We start from the raw sequence: 19,172 nt of genomic DNA, 5'->3' as shown, positions 1-19,172 counted from the left end.
TGGTAAACTGTGGTCAATGACATGAGACAAAGTATATGTGAACTGCTGTATAGAAAGTGAATTTGCTCTGTAAATCTTCACCCAAATCACAATAAGAAAAAAAAAAATTACAGCCTTAGAGAAGTTGTAGTCTTCCCTGTAGAGTTGCTATGGGTCAAAATCGACTCAATGGCAATGGGTTTTGAGGTGGCTAAAAAAGAAGAGGGCCTAACCTTTTTATACTGCTTGTAGACCTGTAAATCCATAGTGAAAATGTACTTAAAGTATTATGAATAATCTGAAAATGAGACACAATCTCCATTTTCTTAATGCAATGACTTAAAAATATTTTCCTAAGTGCAATGTTCCAGAGTATCCAAAACAGCAATTTTCTAAAGTTTTAAACGCATTTTATGTTATGCTCACCACTGTTGGCTAGAGTCAATATATCACTAGTTTATGACAAGTTTTGTTTGCTAGTGCCATACATTACTAGCAGAATATATTCTACTATCAACAGCAAATAAAATTGTGTTGCTTCTAAAAACTTTTGATGATATTCAGAAAAAAGAAAAGCCTCTCTAAGTAGACACAGAAAACACCATCTATAAATGTTGTAGCAAAAACCATAAGGATTCAGAGAAGTTGAATCCTTATCTAGGCTCTTTCACTCCTTACACGATCCTGGGCAAGTTCTTTGATCCTTGCATGGATTTTTGGTTTCTCCATCTATCAAATAGCTGGGATTCATGATAATGGAAGTACTGATGAAACTGAACTAGATTTGTCATTTCCAAAACTGGCTTAGCATCAGAAGCACTTGAGGAAAACAGATTCCTGAGCCCTACTTTCAGGCATTCTAATTCTATTTAAGATTAATGCCTTGGAATCTTTTTTTTTTTTTTTTTTAAAGTTTCCCAGGTGATTAGAATGACCAGCAGGTTTTGAGAACTACTGCACTAAATTATCTGCCAGATACCTACTAGATGCATTTTAATTTAAAAGATATGTGATGTACTTTCAAAAGAAACTATAAAACAATGAGTGCTATAGCAGGAAAGCTTCAGAATAAAAACCAACAGTCACAAATTTCTATTACTGCTTTTTGAGCTGATAAACTGAGATATAATTGAAAATAATGTAGCCTGTAGTACCCAAATCGTCTGGAATGAGAAACAAACCATAAAGAAGACAGATAAGCATTGCAGGAAAGGAAAATATGTATGCTTTTATTATGAACATCTTACTTTATTAATCATAGTATCACCACTGTCAGCTCCCAGCCAGTAAAGCCAGAACTTGGCAAGAAGGCATTCCAACTAGTAAGGAATATAAATTACCCTCCACTTCACCCTCAAAGGCTCGATTTTTAGTGATGACTTCTGAAAGTTGACAGAATACTAAAAGGCCAGGAATCACAAAATGTTGATACAGCATTACTGAAGGGCTCCACTTGCCAACAACAGAAGAATCAAAAGATGAAAATTAAGGATCTCCCAAGTATTTTCTATACCATTTTCAAAGTTGATTGGATAACCTAGTTTAGATTTTTAAAATTATTGGAATATGACTTTTTGTTAAATCTGGTAATATGGGTCTTGGGTCACCTACCTTTACCTTTGGACTTCTATTTTCAGAATTATTGGCTCATTTTTCTCTTTTTTTTTCAAAACCTGATCTAGAATTCATATTCCTTATGCCAATCACTTCAGTTGGATATGGACATAAATTTCTTTTACCCTCATTTCCCCTTTTCAGAGTCCCTTGCTGAAATGCTTCTTGCCTTCTTTTGGCAAAATGTGTGTGGGTACCTCTTACCTCAGAAATCCCAAATTAGACTTTTTTTTCAGAGTCTCTAATTATACCATAGGAAATTCTGGTGATGTAGTGGATAAGGTATCTGTCTGCTAACTAGAAGTTCAGAAGTGCAAATCCACCAACGGCTCCATGGAAGGGAGATGGGGCAATCTACTTCCATAAAGATTTACAGCCTAGGAAACTGAATGGGTGTCGCTATGTGTTGGAATCAATTCTATGGCAATGAGACTGTTTTTGGTTTTAATTACACCATAAAGGGTTAAAAACATATTGTGTGTACATACATTCTTTGCCCATCCTGTCCCAGATACACTGGCCTTGTTTTTCTTTGAACAGGCAACACTGTTCCCACCTGAGGTGTTTTATCGTTGCTGATTCCTCTCCCTAGAGCACTCTTTCCTCAGTTACCATGATGGCTCAATCTTTCATCTTCCTGTCTTGGCTCTAATTTTACCTTCTCAGTGAGGTCTTCCCTGAATACCCTATTGAATATTGCAATGGATACCTGCCCCTTTCCAATTCTCTTTTCAACTTTATTTTTCTTCATAGTACTTATTTCAATGCATTACACCTTATTTACCTGTATCCTTTAAACTAAAATATAAACTCCACTGTTATTAGGTGTAATTGAGTTGGTTCCAACTCATAGCAGCCCTATGTACAACATAAGGAAACACTGTCCAGTTTGCTGCCATCTTCCCATACTTGCCATGTGTTCTGGTTACCTAGTGCTACTCTGACAAGAATATACCACATATGGGATGGCTTTAACAAATAGGAGTTTATTCTTACAATTTGGAGGCTTGAAGTTTGAGTTCAAAGTGCCAGGCTCTAGGAGTGAAAGCCCCTCAACCCTGGGCTTCAGCTCTGCCTCCTGCTCCCAGCCCACTGAAGCTACAGGCTTTTCTTCACTTAGACAGCTGCTGGTTGCTGAAGCTGACAAACCTAAGGTCGACAAGTAACAAGGCACAATCCTGATGTTACCAAACCACACGGCAGGCCATTAATTCAAGTCCATTAAAAGTCTCAAGATTGGCAGAGCATGGCAGGCTGCTGAATAATGATTTGGCTACATGCAGGGTTCAAGGATGACATAAACTAGAGACCATTCCCAAAGCTGCTGCTTATATATGGGAAGCATACTACATCCCTAAAGCAGCTACTGAGCTGCTTGTGGTACATCCCACCATGGAGTTGACTGCCAGTCTCATCATGAGGAATAACTAACATCAGCTGCCCGGCTGCTCAACCAGGCCCAGCCAAGTTGACACTTAACTACCACACCATGTTTGAGCCCATTGTTGCAGCCACTGTGTAAATCTACCTTGTTGAGAGTCTTCTTTTTCGCTGATCCTCTAGTTTATCAAGCACGAAATTCTTCCCCAGGGACTGGTTCCTCCTGATAATATGTCCCAAGTACATGGGATGAAGTCTCACCACCCTTGCTTATTAGGAACACTCTAGCTGTAGGTCTTCCAAGCCACATTGGTTCAGTTTTATGGCAGTCCACAGTTCATTAAGTATTTTTCACCAAAACCACAACTCTAAAAGCATCAATTCTTATTTAGTCTTCCCTATTTTACTTTGTCTTCTTGAACCACCCTTTGAAATCTGTTCAGTTCTATTACGTCATCATTTCTCCACTTGTTTTAGCTACTCTATGTTCAAAAGCAAGTTTCAGAGTCTCTTTTGACATCTATTTTGGTCTTTTCTTTCTTTCCTGTCTTTTTAATGACCTTTTGCTTTCTCATGTATGATGTGCTCGATGTTGTTGTTATTATGTGCTGTTGGGTCGGACCCGACTCATAGCGACCCCTCCTTGGGTTTCCAAGGTGGTATCACTATGGAAATAGATTGCCCAACCTTCCTTCCAAGGAGTGGCTGGGGGGCTTGAACTGCCAGCCTTCTGGTTAGCAGTCAAGTCCCTTAGGCACTATGCTACCAGAGCTCCCGATGTTCTCGATGTCATCCCCCAATTCATCTGGTCTTTAGTCATTACTGTTCAATGCATCAAATCTATCCTTGAGATGGCCTCTAAATTCAAGTAGGATATACAGAAGGTTATACTCTGGCTCTCACAGACTTGTTTCAATTTCATCAACTTCCACTTGAACTTGCATTTTTCACATGCATACGAGGCAAGTGAAAACACCATGGCTTGAGTCAGGCTCATTTTAGTCCTCAAAGAGAAATCTCTGTCTTATAACTTTAAAGAGGTCTTTTGCAGCAGATTTGCTCAATGCAATACATCGTTTGATTTCTTGACTGCATTCATTACGGATCAAAGTAAAATGAAATGCTTGACCATTTCAATATTTTTCCATTTTCCATGATGTTGCATATTGGTCCAATTATGAGGATTTTGGTTTTCTTTATGTTGAGGTGTAATCCACAATGAAGGCTGTAGTCTTTGACCTTCATCAGTAAGTGCTTCAAGTCGTCTTTGCTTTCACTAAGCAAGGTTGTATCATTTCAGGTTGTTAATGAGTTTTCCTCCAATCCTGACACCATGTTCTTCTGCATACAATCCAGTTTCTCAGATTATTTGCTCAGCACACAGATTGGGTAAGTATGGTGAAAGGGTACAACCCTAATGCATAATTTTCCTGATTTTAAAGCATGCAGTATTCTTTTGTTCTGTTCAAACTGTCTCTTGTCTATGCACAGATTCCTCATAAGCACAATTAAGTGTTCTGGAATTCCCATTCTTTGCAATGTTCTCCATAATTTGTTGTGATCCACATCTTTAAATGCCTTTGAATAGTCAATAAAACATATGTAAATATTCTTCTAGTATTCTCTGTTTTCAGCCAAGATCATCTAACATTAGAAATGATAGCCCTCATTCCATGTTCTCTTCTAAATCTGGTTTGAATTTATGGCAGTTCTCCGTTTATGTACTGCTGCAACCATTTTTGAATTATCTTCAGCAAAAATTTACTTGTGAGTGATACTAATGATATTGTTCAGTAATTTCTGCATTCTGCTGCATCATCTTTCTTTGGAACGAGTACTATATGGATCTCTTTCAGTCGGTTGGTTAGATAGCTGTCTTCTAAATTGCTTGGCATAGATGAGTGAGCATTTCCAGTGTTTCATCCATTTGCTGAAAACACCTCAATTGTTAGTCCATCAATTCCTGAAATCTTGTTTTTATCTAATGCCTCTTCACTAGTGCAGCTTGAATCTCCCTTCAATATCTTTGGTTCTTGATAATATGCTACCTAATAATTGAAAGAGGATCAATTATTTTTGGTACAGTGACTCTGTGTCTTCCATCTTCTCTTTACGCTTCCTGAGTCATAGACTGTCCATAGAATCCTTCAGTATTGCAATTTGAGGCTTGAATTTTTTCTACAGTCTTTTCAGCTTGAAAAAATATTAAATGTGCTCTCCTCTTTTGGTTTTCTAACTCCAGGTCTTTACACATTTCACTATAATATTTTACTTTGTCTTCTCAAGCCACCCTTTGAAATCTGTTCAGGTCTATCATGTCATCATTTCTTCCATTTGTTTTAGCTACTCTATGTTCAAGAGGATGTTTCAGAGTATTTTCTGACATCTATTTTGGTCTGTTCTTTCTTTTCTGTCTTTTTAGTTACCTTTTTCCTCTTTCATGTATGATGTCCTCAATGTCATCCCTCAATTCATCTGGTCTTCAGTCATTAGTGTTCAATGAATCAAATCTATTCTTGAGATGGTCTCTAAATTCAAGTGGGATATACTGAAGACCATACTTTGGCTCTCATGGACTTGTTTTAATTTTCATAAGCTTCCATTTGAACTTGTATATGAGCAATCAATGGTCTGTTTCACAGCTGGCCCCTGGCCTTTTTCTCACTGATGTTACTGAGGTTCTTGATAATCTCTTTCCACAGATGAAGTTGATTTGATTCCTCTGTAGTCCATCCAGCAAAGTTCACATGTATGGTCACAGTTTATGTTGTTGAAAAAAAGGTATTCGCAAAGAATATGTCATTGGTCTTCCAAAATTCTATCACGTGATCAACATTGTTTCTAGCACCAAGGCCATATTTTCCAATGACTGATCCTTCTTCTTTGTGTCTAAACTCCATTGGGATAAGGATTTTAGTCTGTATTCACACTGTCTACAACAGGGCCTCACACAAGGTAGGCATTCAAAATAATAGTTGTTGAAAAACTGAGTATCTCTAAACAAAAAAATGTTAATATGAAAACTGTATTCATAACCATCTCTCTTCTCCAGAAGCCACACATTTCACTATAAAGCATGAATGATGAATGAATAAAACAAAATTATTTAAGAGAGAATTATTTAAAACAGAAGAAATAAAACCAAAAGCAAAACAAAATTCAGCTCAGTCCATAGTCTTTTCCTAGGTTAGATGAATCCCCCTTTCACATCTATTAACATCCTATTTTATATTTTGAGCTTTCATATTTTGATGTTTTACCATTAATTTGTTTATTACTGGAAACAAAAATGTATTTATTTAAAGAAGAGATTAAGTCTGAATTGATTTTGTGGCTTCTTGTCCTCCTTGAATATATTCCAAATCAACACTGTGAAATGCAAATACAGGAAAACTTGAGAAAGCCAGAGCCTGTGTAATGTGGAAACCTGTCAGAGAAGGAAAACTAAAATATTTTCCACTAAAACAAGCAACAGAAAAGTGATAACACTGTACCCCATCAAAGTCAGACAACTTGCGAGACCCAGAAAAACAAGGCAGTCACATCGAGTTCCACCTCTCACAGGTTTCACCACACTAGTCATTCCTTTTTCATCCTTTCTTTACTAGTTTTATTCTTCTACTAATTTTTATTTTGAAAGATTTCTTTTAGTCAAGTATTGGTTTGTCTTTAATTAACTGTAATTCAAACCCACGAGCCACTCCTCAGAAGGAAGATGGGGCAATCTACTTCCATAGTGATACTGCCTCAGAAACCCAAGGAGAGATCACTATGAGTCGGGTCCAACTCAATGGCACATAACAATAACCAAACTGATACAAGCACAGGTTACGAATGTCTGGCTTAGGTACACTCTGTAGCTATGACCAACCCCTAGAAAGTCTATTATATTACAAAGTCAAGGTGCACACAGTGGTTCATAATAACAAAGGGTCACCACTTTGCAACATTCATCAAAATATTATTAATATTTCTGTATTACTATGTTAAAGGTCATTTAGTATATTTTGAAGTGTTTCTTTAATTTTTTTTATGCATAGAAAGGTACATGATATACTAAGACAAACATTTGACTAAATGATGTTAGATATGAACTGTACCTGCTAAAACGGCAAGGAGGCCACATGTTCTGACCTCCTCTAACCCTACAAGAGGAAGACAGGATTACCAGCAGTAACCCAAGGCCTATTCCTACAAGGCCAGACATGCTGCCTCCTTCCAGCCCTTTCTCCAACCATTCCTCCCAAAGCACCCACCACCTCTCTCCTGGGTTTGATAATTTGCTGCAGTGGCCACACAGAACTCACAGATTACGGGGTTTATTAGGGAAGCACCACAGGCTACAATTCAAGTTCAGGAAAAAATGCTCAGTCTCTCTCCCAGCCCATCGTCCCTCAGCCAACAGTCTCTCACAGTCTCTTTCCCAGCAGTGCTGGTCCCTCGGTGTCTCACTCAGCAATGCGTGTCTCTTGCGTCTCTTTCCCAGCAGCACGTGTCTCTTTCAGGGGTGCATGTCTCTTTCGGCAGCATGTCTTCCTCAACCAGCAGTCAGAGAAGAGTTTGGCCTCTAGGAGGTCTCCTTTTGAGCCCGGCAGGGTGGTCATACTAGCCAATCATAGCATCAGAACTCTAAGCACCTGAGAGAGAGTGGGCACCTCCCAGAACATTGTTTTGTGCCACTCCCAACATAAATACTCCAGGTAGACAACTTCTGCTGTTCCAGGAGCTCCTCAGTTGCTCATAGTAAATCCCACCTTGGAGTTTACAAAGACTTATGGGTAGAAAAGCCACATTAAGTAATTTACTACACCACAGTACCTAACTGTTTCGATTTCTGTACAAGTTTAACTTAAAAGTAGACAAAGGAATGGAACTGTTTCATAATCCAGTTACTGCCAGTGTACCAATTATTTCCTGATATAAAATTCTAAAGTTATTGAAAAATATCAGTAACTAAGTATCCTATTTTAATCAGCCTTATTGATGTTAATGAGTTATTTAAAATAATGACACAATGCACAAGAGGTAAGACAACAAAGATAAACACTTTTACATAAATAATACTGCATTATCAGTAATAATAAACATTAATCTACAGTAGATATATAGGTAGCCAGGCTGAATCATCAAGTATGTCTAGGCAAAAGGGAATATACGCTTTGGTAGCACAGTGGCTAAGGCATCTGATTGCTAACCAGCAAGTTGATGGTTCAAACCCACTAGCCACTCTGTGGAAGGAAGACTGGGCAATCTACTCCCATAAAGATTTACTGCCTCAGAAACCCAGTGGGGGTAACTATGAGTCAGAATCGACTGGATGGCAGTGGGTTTGGTTTTGGTATATGTAAGGTTGGCAGATGATATTTCTACATACATACTTGTATATGCTTTAAGAATGTCCATATAAATAGACTTAACTCCATAAAGGACCTGAGCTCAGTTAACTTTTTATTTTTTGGTTTTAAAAGTGAAGGAGTTTGATTACATTTTTCATTAAAAACTTTTATAACTTTTAAATTTATTATAAGCATTTGCAAGCTAATAAAATGAAATGATTATTATTGGTTTTCAGGATATATTGTAAAAGTACTGAGAATTGAAGGATAATAAGAACAAAAAATAAATCACGTAGATTTGAAAATAAAACTATACTAAGTTATTAGTAATTCTGAGATTATTTCCACAATAATATCAATATAAGAATTTTGAGTGTTTAAAAACATAAACAGAAAAGTGGTTAATTAAAACTTTATATGTTTCTTTTATAAGCAGAAGTGAACAAGCTATTAAAATATAATAGTCATTTAAAAATGTAAGTTTCTTTATCTTGGCAGGAGGAATATATGTACTTCTGAATTTTGGCAAGGAAAAGACATGAAGTAAGAGTGACTGATTAGGTCTAGCCAATAACTTCTCAGTTATTTGAAATACTGTAGTCTATGGAATTTGAAGTCTCAGTTCAGTAAGTCTATGCTAAAATAATTTGAGATACAAAAATCTATATAATTTATATATATATCATATAAAATTGCCATTAGAAACCACAAAAGAAAACAACAGTCACAGTCTTCCACTTTTTAGAATCTTCAATATTTTGTATTCCTAAGTACAGAACAACATGTATAGGTTTTTCCTTGGTTCCAACTATTTAAATGCCAATAATCCCCAAATCCCTATCTCTATCCCTATCCCAGCCTATACCCTTATCCTGAGTGTCAGTCGTATATCTCCAACTGTCCAGGAGACATATCCATCCGAGATCTCCACAGGTACCTTAAACTTTCAATGCCTGGAACTGATCTTACTATCTCTCCCCTTAAACTGCTCTATTCCTTCTCTTTGCTGTAATTGCTGTATAATTTATCCAGTCATCCAAGAAGTCCAACTGGACTTCCACTATACCCTTCTCCCTCCCTCATTTGTAACCAGTTATTAAGTGTGCCAATTCTATATCCAACATATGTACTGAATCAAACGTCTTTCTCTCATTCCCACGGTCTGTGCTGTGATTCAGGCCCCTGTACTTTCTTATCTAGATTACTGCAGTAGTTTTGTATTGGCTTCCTTTTCTAGTTTTCCCTCATTTCAAGGCATCCCCGCTACAATGCCATCAGAGTGATGGAATAAGCAAACCTCCACTCCATTAAGTTCCTTTAATTGCTCATTTCCAGGATTCAGAAAATCCTTTAACATGTGCCATCTTCCTTTCAAACCTAACCCTTAAATGTTCTCTTATACAAAAATATGTCTTTTTTTGCACATGCTGGTTCATCTAGCTGGAAAACTATCCATTAATTAATTCAGTTATTTTAGAAAATATTTATTGTCTGCTATGTACTAGATGTTGTGTAGACTTTTTAAGATATAAAGAGATAAAAGGCATGATCTGCAGCTTCAATCAAGATCTCATAGTGAACCTGCCATCATATTTCCCTTGTTTCAGTTTTGAATATAGCAAAATTAAGATGCCTATGGAAATTCTGGATAAACCCTTAAGATTTCCTTTAAAACTTATCTTAAGAGACACTTGTTTTGGAATATTCCTCAGCATTCCCATCCCTCTCTCTACAGCAGCCAGGGGCATCCTCTCCTATGCATCTGAGGCACCTTGTACGTACTTCTGTGATGGTATTCTCACATACTATTGTAACTCTTGGCTTGTCAGTGTTTTTCTCACTAGGTGGTAAGTTTCCTGAGATCAAGGATTTTATTGTGTCCCCAAAGTCTAGTCCTGTGTCTCATCTGTACATTTCATTCAGTAAATGTTCATATTTCTGCCCACAATGTATATTATGTGACTTCAGTATACAAATTTTTATATGCTGATACTTCAGCCCACTAACAATTTTTTAAGCAAAGACATCAATATTAAAAGTGTCTGTCTTGTTTCACTGGTTTATAAAACTCATTTGCTATAAAAAATTAGGAGCTCTGGTGGCATAGTGCCTAAGGCTTTGACTGCTAACCAGAAGACTGGCGGTTCAAACCCACCAGCCACTCCTTGGGAGAAAGATTGGGCAATCTACTTTTGTAGTGATACTGCCTCAGAAACCCAAGGAGGGGTCGCAATGAGATAGTTTTTCATTTAAAGCAAAATTTGTCTATATTATTTTTTACAAGGTAAACTTGTATTTTCCTAATATTAGAGCAACACATAATAATTAAGGAGAATTTGGAATATATCAAAAGGTACCAAAAATAATATGAACCAAATTTTAAAGTAAGATGATCATTCAAGGATAACCACTGCTAACATTTTGATGTATTTCCTTCTATGATTTCTATATGTAACTCTGCAGTTATTTATACTACAGGATTTTGCTTTTTCCACTTAATATTATGAATCCTTTAGCATGTCATTTACAGTTCTTTAAAAATAATTTAAGTAAGTATATTACCCCTATGTGGCTATACCACAAGTTATTTCACAATTATTCTCCATTTAGGTAAGTGTAAGGAGCCCTCCAAGGAGCTCTGGTGCTGCAGTGGTTAAAAGAGTTCAGCCACTAACCAAAAGATCAGCAGTTTCAACCCACCAACTGTCCATGAGAGAAAGAAGAGGCAGTCTGCTTCCATAAAGATTTACAGCCTTGGAAACACACACTACAGGGTAGTTCTACTTTATCCTGTAGGGTTGCTATGAGTCAGAATCAACTCAGCAGTGGGTTTGGTTTGCATTTTAAGGAGCCCTGGTGGCACAATCATTAAGTATTCAGCTACTAACCAAAAGGTTGGTGTTTCAAACATACCCAGAAGCCCCCACAGGAGAAAGACCTGGCATAGTGCCTAAGGCATTTGACTGCTATCCAGAAGGCTGGCAGTTCAAATCTCAGAAGGAAGCTTGAGCAATCTACTTCCGTAGTGATACCACCTTGGAAACCCAAGGAGGGGTCACTATGAGTCAGGTCTGACTCGACGGCACATAACAACAACAACAACAACATATTCTCTCGAAAGATTACAGCCTAGGAAACCCTACAGGGCAGTTCTACTCTGTCATATAGGGTCACTATGAGTTTAAATTGACTTGACGACACACAATAACAATAACATTATTATTAATGATTCCTTTTCAGAATTTTATTATTTATTTATGATCAAAGATGATTTATTCTCAGCATTTTATTACTATTTATTTATTATTCAAAATTCAATCTCAGAACTTTTATTCAAAACTCTCAAGAATTTGGTTGAGAGGAAGTAGGTAATTGATAAAATGCATTATAAATAATGTTGTGATAATATCCTTATAAACAAAACATCATACATACATTATTTCTATGGGACAGATTTTTATTTCTACTAGATCAGAAGCACAAACTTTTAAAGGTTCTAGATTCTCATAAAACAGCTTTCCAGAAAATGTGTACATATTAACATTTATTTGTATATTGATTTAAACTTCAGAAGGCATTGCTTATATAGGTTATTCCTTAAAATTCATCTTCAAAGAGGAAGAAAATTTATATGTACTTTTTCTAGAAATTTAAGGCTGAGTTATTGATGTGCAGAGATGGCACAAGCAATGATAATGGTTTTTAACTCTATAGCAACATGGTCACATCTGTAGTCTTTTCTAGTTCTCACCTAACCCTATGAAGTAGGTACTATGATCTCTAATAAAGTTGAGGAAACAGACTCAGATAAGCTAATATTAAATGGCCCATTTATTAAAGCCCTTCACAGAATTTTCATTCAAAACCCTCAAGAATTTGGTTGAGAGAAAGAAGATTAGCAGTAGATAATATAGTAGCTATTTCATTGTCTTTTCTCCTTTCTAGTTAGTGTACAATTCAAAAGACTGCTCTTGACAAGAGGTGTTTCATCTGTATCAGTATCGAATTGCCTTAGTGAAAACTAAACTGATTCAAGTGGTCTGATAACCCAGAGAATTTTAAGAAGCCTCTCATATCATAGATAGTCTATTTCTTAGCTGTTGGTTTCTTATTTATTCAGAAGAATATCAATATTACACATGGCATTGTCATTCATGTATAATGTCTGCTCTTTTTACACAGTTTAGGGGGATGAGTGAAGCTAGAGGTTGAGATGGTCATCCAGCATGGCATATTGATTTTTTTTCTGGTTAAAAAATGACAGATTCTTACCTTAACTATTAATCCTTTTGAGTCAACCAACCATATCTTTTTAATGGCTTTCTCCTTTTGTAAACCTTCTTTTTCCATGGCCATAACAATCAGGTGTGCAATCCCTAAGGCAGCCTAAGAAAGAAGTTATTAAAATGAAAGTTGTAAAAGTTGTTTCACATGATATTTTTACCAAGATTTACATTTTTCTCCATTCTGTCTCTGTTAGTAAGGAAGTACAAAATGGCTCTGTCTGTTGAACAAAAGAGCTGTATCCATTCATTTATACTAGGAGGAAAGTTTTTGCTAAGGCATTTGACTGCTAACTAAAAGGCTGGTGGTTCAAACTCACCCATCGCTTCTCAGAAGGATGACTGGGCAATCTACTTCTGCAGAGATACCACCTCGGAAACCCAAGGAGGGGTCGCTATGAATCGGAAGTGACTCGAGGGCAGTGAGTTTTTTTTTTTTTTTTTTAATCACATTTGGGTTAAGCCAAATGACAGGTATTTACTCTCCTTATTATAAAAGAAACACTTTATGTAGCTTGCAATTTAGCCACAGATAAACCACTGATAGTCTTGTCAGTATCTTTAATTCTGTTAATACAATCAAGATTTGTTCTAACAAGAAAATACTGACTTTAAAATAATGAACTGGTCAACCTTGATCATGGAATTGTAATTTTTATTGTTAGGTTCAACTCTAATTGAACCTGAAGAATGAGGCATGGTCATTTGGATGGGAACCTGACCAGGTAGACAACAGACTAAAACTTGACACAAAATCTCTTTTCTCAAGAAATTATTTACTTTTTTTCTTACTTTGGTCAAAGAAAATACTATAAAAGTTTTTGTAACGTGAAAGGAATCAACTTCTTTTGTCTTTAATAAGTCTTGTAAAATTTCTATAACCTTTCAGGGACAAACAGGTACTGATTTTGAATCATCCAACCATGAATACCTCTGACCTGCTGAGTGTCAAGTACTGGCCTGTGCCATTCGTAAGATTCTTAGAAATACAGAGAGGTTTACCAAAATTAAATACAGCATATAATAACCCACAGAAATAAATAAATAAATAAAAATCTCAAATTTTAATGAGTTGTTATTCATCCTTCATTTTTCCTTTATTTCAATGTGAAAATGCAATTATTTGTAATTTACATTTTTATATCTTGGAATTTAAGTACTAATTTTATGCATTTTGCTTTATTTTAAGAACATGCAAAATCAAAACTACCATACAATACACATAAATTTATATCAGTAAAATACACTGTTTTATTCATAACCATATTAAGTTTGAAGTTTTAAAGTTTTCTTACAATGCATATAACCCCAAAGTATTTTTCATTTACTCTACATTCTATAATTCTAAACAGATTTGGGCAGTTTTCCCAGCAGGAGGTGAAACTCACTTGACATTTAAATTTCTATTTTGGGGTGAGTTATTATTACTGCAGTTGTTTTCTTCTTTTAAAATGATAAAATTATAGAAAATGATAACAGACCACTGCCTAATTTAATCTTGCTGCTGTCTCCTTTCAACAATTTAAGATGTTTTGATTCTTTTGTATGTGAACAGTTATAATGTACTATGAGTCTACACTTTAGTTCAATGTTTTTCTTAAAAATATGTATATAGTTATATATGTACACATTGAACTGTGAGTTAAATAAGAAACTTTTGCATGTGACACTGGAAGATACTAAAGGTCTACATCAGATAGAATAGTCTAAATACTTAAATGCTTTCATACATAATTATTTACTGGAAACTTTTTCCCCCTGCATAGAACTTTAAATATGAGTAACAAAAACCTGTGGCAACAATTGGTAATCCTACAAATGAAAAACTTGCAAAATATATCTCTAGTCATGCTAAAGTCTCTTATGAAAAAAATGAATGTCTCAATAGCTGATTTAAGACTCTTCCAACAGAACTGATAATCCTAATATAATAAAAATGTGAAAGAATACCTTCAACCTTAAATTAATGAGTAATTAAAACTAATTATATGCTCATTAGTTTTGGAGAACATAAGTATTATATAAGGCAGGTACCTCTCCAGCTCCTTGGAACAGTATTGTTTGATCAGACAGTTTGTTCTTGGTTATTCGAAGAGCTGCAAGGAGACCTGCAACTGCAACAGATGCTGTTCCTGGAACAAGTAATAAATACATTTGAGTGATGCTCAGAGTCCCTGCCAAATTCTAAACCTCAATTATTTATTCACATCTTGAAATCATCAAGCAGCAGGTTAACTGGTACAGAAAGTGAACTTGCAGTTATGTGATCCCATGCTTGCACATGAGGTGAAATTCTCAGCTAGTGACATCAATATTTTAAGATAGCAGCTTAATTCTTATTCTTAAAAGCTTTCCCAAAAGAAGATCCTGAGAGTTATTTTGGTGTTGCAATGAGTAAGAGCCTCGGGTTTGGACTCTTATTTGGATTCCAGTTTGACTTGTTTACTAGCTGAATAAATATAGATACTTTTTTTTAATTGAAATATATTTCCTACAGTTTTAAATTCACTACTAAGAGCTCTAATTTGCTCATTTTAGAGATGGAAATCATGATATAGAGACTGCCTTGCAGCAGATGCAATAAACTTCTTTCATTCATTCAGCAGATACTGAATATCTACTTGTGTCATGACAACATTCTAACTGCTGCCAAACTGGCAGTAAACAAAGCAGATCAAGTTCTTCCTTTCATGGGATACTGTTAGGGAGAAATCCCTAAAGACTTCAAGAGAAAGATAGCAGAAACAGAAAATAACCAGGATAGTGTCTTACAGCTTTATCAGTGCTATCGCAAGATTAGTGAAATTTCTGCTTTACTCTTACTGCCTACTTTTTGTTAAAGGATGGTTCAAATCTATAACAGATTTGACATGTAAACATTCTTCTAAGATTGTCAATCTGTTTTAGATCCTTAAAGCTCTTGCAAACTAGGCTCTAAGCCCTTCAAAGGAATGATAAGAAAACACGCACATATCTAAGACTGACTCGTCTGCTGCCTTGTTTTCAAAGGACACCAAAACACCACAATCAAAAAAAAGTACAAAACCTCACTGCCATCGAGTTGATTCCAACTCATAGTGACCTCCATTGGGTTTCCAAGGCTGTAAATCTTTACAGAAGCAGACTGCCTCATCTTTCTTCCTTGGAGCAGCTGGTAGATTTGAACCACTGACCTTCTGGTTAGCAGCCAAATGCCTTAATCATCACACCGCCACAGTTCATTATAAATATATACATTTATCTTGGATTCAAAATGGCCCCTTTGGCACTAGTATACAAAGTAGCCCTTAAACAATCATTGCTACCACTATCCTTTGCTGCTACCTATTTCCTTGACTTCTTTTTCTTTATTTTCCCATCTACTCTTCTTTTTCCTCATGTTTTAATTAAGAAGTCCTTTAATTAAGTAGCTCTCTTGGCATAGTGGGTAAGGCATTTGTCTGTTAATGAGAAGGTCAGTGGTTCAAACCCACCAGCCACTCCGCAGAAGGAAGATGGGGTGATCTACTTCTGTAAAGATTTACAGCCTCAGAAATCAAATGAGGGTTGCTGTGGGTCAAAATCGACTCAATAGCAGTGAATTTGGTTTTGGTTTGGTGGCGCAGTGGTTAATGCTTGGCTGCTAACTGAAAAGTTGGCAGTTCAAACCCACCAGCTGCTCCGTGGGAGAAAGACTCAGCAATCTGCTCCAGGCTGTCAATATTACAGTTTAGAACCCACTGGGGGCAGTTCTACTCTGTCCCATTTTAAATAAAACAACCCAAACTCACTACCATCGGTCGATCCGACTCATAGCGACCCCTCCTTGGGTTTCTGAGGCAGTATCACTATGGAAGTAGAGAGCACTCATCAACAACAATTGTACACATTAGCACAGATGTCAATGTGTCCCACAATAGTCTCTGTCCCACTGACTTTAAAACGGTTTCTGTTATTTTAGTCATGTTATTTTTTTGTGTCTTCCACATGAAACACTTTAAAACATATCGTATTAACTAAAATGATACTTAGTGAGGTAACATACATATTTATATGCATACACATGTATTAAAATGATATTTTTCTTCATACATTCAGTAAACATTTACTGAGCAACAACAGTGTTCTAGGAGTTCTAGGTACAGCAATAAATAGGGTATAGTTTATGACTCAAGGAGTTCACAGTCTAGTCTAGGCAACAAATAATTCAAGAGGTAATGACAATAGACACCACACTTAACCTATTATGGAGGAATTATACACTTTTACATTTACTATAACATCTATCATTGGAGACCCTGGGTGCCACAAACAATTAAGCACATGACCACTAATCGGAAGGTTGGCGGCTCAAATCCACCCAAAGGGGCCTCAAAAGAAAAGTCTGCCAACCTGCTTCTAAAAAGTCATTGCCTTGAAAACACTATGAAGCATGGTTGTACCAGCAATATATGGGACTGTCATGAGTCAAAATTGACTTGATGGCAATTGTTTTTGGTTTTTATGCCTAGCATCAATGCTAAGTAAATATTTCTTTGTTACATACTTTAACACTTAATCAACACTGAGTACTTAGTATAGAGGAGCTCTGGTCGCATAGTGGGTAACACATTCAGCTGCTAACAAGGTCAGCGGTTCAAACCCGCCAGCTTTGCTGGGGGAGGAAGATGACACAATCTACTTCTGTAAAGATTTACAGCCTTGGAAACCCAATGGGTCTCACTATGAGTTGGAATCCACACAATGGCAGTGGGTTTTTTTCTTTTCTGACTTAGTAAGAAACATTATAGCCCTGGTGGCACAACAGTTAAGTGCTTGGATGCTAACTAGAAAGTTGATAGTTCAATCCCACCCAGAGGCTCGGCAGGAGAAAGACCTGAGGATCTATTTCCATGAGGCTTACAGCCCAGAAGACCCAATGGAGCCATTCTGTTCTGTTACATGGGGTCACTATGAGTAATAGTCGACACGACAACAGCACACTATACACAAGCCACTATCTGAAATGCTTTATACACATGATCCCACAACAGCCCTAACAGATAAATAAAGCTATTATTATATTTTCCATTTCACAACTGAGTAAAATGAGGCTCAGAGAAGTTAAGAAATTTTTCAGAGTCATAGAACACCTAAGTCATCAAGCCAGATTTTTGAAGTGAAACATCATAAATCTAGAGTCTGCGCATTTAGCTATTATCACAAAATAATTTCCAATGATCTTTTATTAAAATTTGTTTAAATTGTGACACAAATATCTACTCATATAATGGAGAGATACAAAGAGGTTTTTTGTTGTGGTGGTGGTTTTAAGTGCTAAAGAAGGGCTTATATTCCCACTTTGTATTTTTATAGATTAGACCCTAGAATAATGCACATGCAAAGTAGGCACAGATTATATGCTTGCTGATAATGGAACTGGTATTAATGACATTTTAAATAATACATTTTGAATTTAATGTTTTAATTTGAAAAACTAATAGTAACTAAAATCAGATTTTATTATATTCTTTAACTAGCTTTTTCTGTGTGATCATCTTTGATGGATCCTAAAGGTGCTGGACAAAAATTAAAAATTTATCTAGGATAAAAACTGTGTTTTCCTCTTCCTGCCTCATAGGCACAGAAACTTCACCAGCTCTAATTTTATTACTGTGCCATATAAATATTCACGGATCACAGAGCAGTTCTCTTGCTTTGAACATGATTACATAGCTCAACTTCTTTATGGCTCATGCCTGAAACAAAACCTTGTAGCTTCTAGCGGTGCTTTCCAGCTGTATCTATATTTGGTTAGTTGACTAGTCCTCTAAAGTAACATTCTGCCTATAATGTTTCCTAGATCACTCAGCTGGGGAATAAGCCTAGCTAAACTTTAAACATCCTCATTTGATTTAAAAAAAATCAAAAACAAACCATAGATTTGAATAGGTTTGGTGAATGACACAATGATGGACTGTTAAGCAGCAAAAATATTCAACATTTCACCATCAATATATTCTTTTCAATCTTTTAGTCTGTCTTTTTCATGTAAGATTTGGTGGTCATAAATAAGGTCACAAGAAATGATTATTGTAGAAGGTTATTTTGTGTGTCTCTTGCATTTTTTAAAATTAGGGATACAATGGTATCGTAATTGGAGATCTTGGATAAATCCTGGAGAAAAATGTGGAACAAAACTCAAAACCACAAAAAAGACTAGGGTTATTGGTGAAACCCCTGAGACTATGGTCCCTAGATGGTTCCAGGCTTCAGGCCTGGAAGTGAACTCACGCCCATGACTTAACTTCCAGCCAGACAGTAGACAGGCATACAAAGTGAACAATTAAACCAGGGAGGTGCACTCCTTGGAACAACCAACCATGGGAGATCAAAGGACAGTATTTGCACAGGAAGAAAGCTCAGAGAGCAGGAATGCATAGGAAAGAAGGATGTAGGGAAAAGGTAACCACAGGGAGAAAGTGGGATGAGAGCTGTTAAAATGTGAGGATTGCAACCAATATCATGAAACAAAATGTGCATAAACTGCTGAATTGAAAAAAGTTGAACTTGCTCTGTAAACTTTCACTCAAATCACAATGAAACAGTTTTTTTTTTTTTT

At 36.3% G+C, this 19,172-nt stretch overlaps 1 protein-coding gene across 1 annotated transcript in view; it reads right to left on the bottom strand.

Moving 5' to 3' along the window:
• ME1 (malic enzyme 1) overlaps positions 1-19,172 on the bottom strand; it is a 231,625-nt gene that overhangs the window by 29,076 nt on the left and 183,377 nt on the right. Inside the window, exons 8-9 of the mRNA XM_007951230.2 lie at positions 14,627-14,724; positions 12,582-12,695 (exon numbers count right to left, since the gene is read on the bottom strand). Coding sequence (XP_007949421.1) covers positions 12,582-12,695; positions 14,627-14,724 — 212 coding nt within the window. The remainder of the gene's footprint in view (positions 1-12,581; positions 12,696-14,626; positions 14,725-19,172) is intronic.

This window comes from Orycteropus afer, unplaced genomic scaffold, assembly GCF_000298275.1.
Source record: "Orycteropus afer afer isolate SDZICR_OR568_19922 unplaced genomic scaffold, OryAfe1.0 scaffold00011, whole genome shotgun sequence".
Classification (NCBI taxonomy): Eukaryota; Metazoa; Chordata; class Mammalia; order Tubulidentata; family Orycteropodidae; genus Orycteropus; species Orycteropus afer.
The sequence above is the reverse complement of the archived record's forward strand: the minus strand, read 5'-3'. Positions and strand labels throughout refer to the sequence as shown.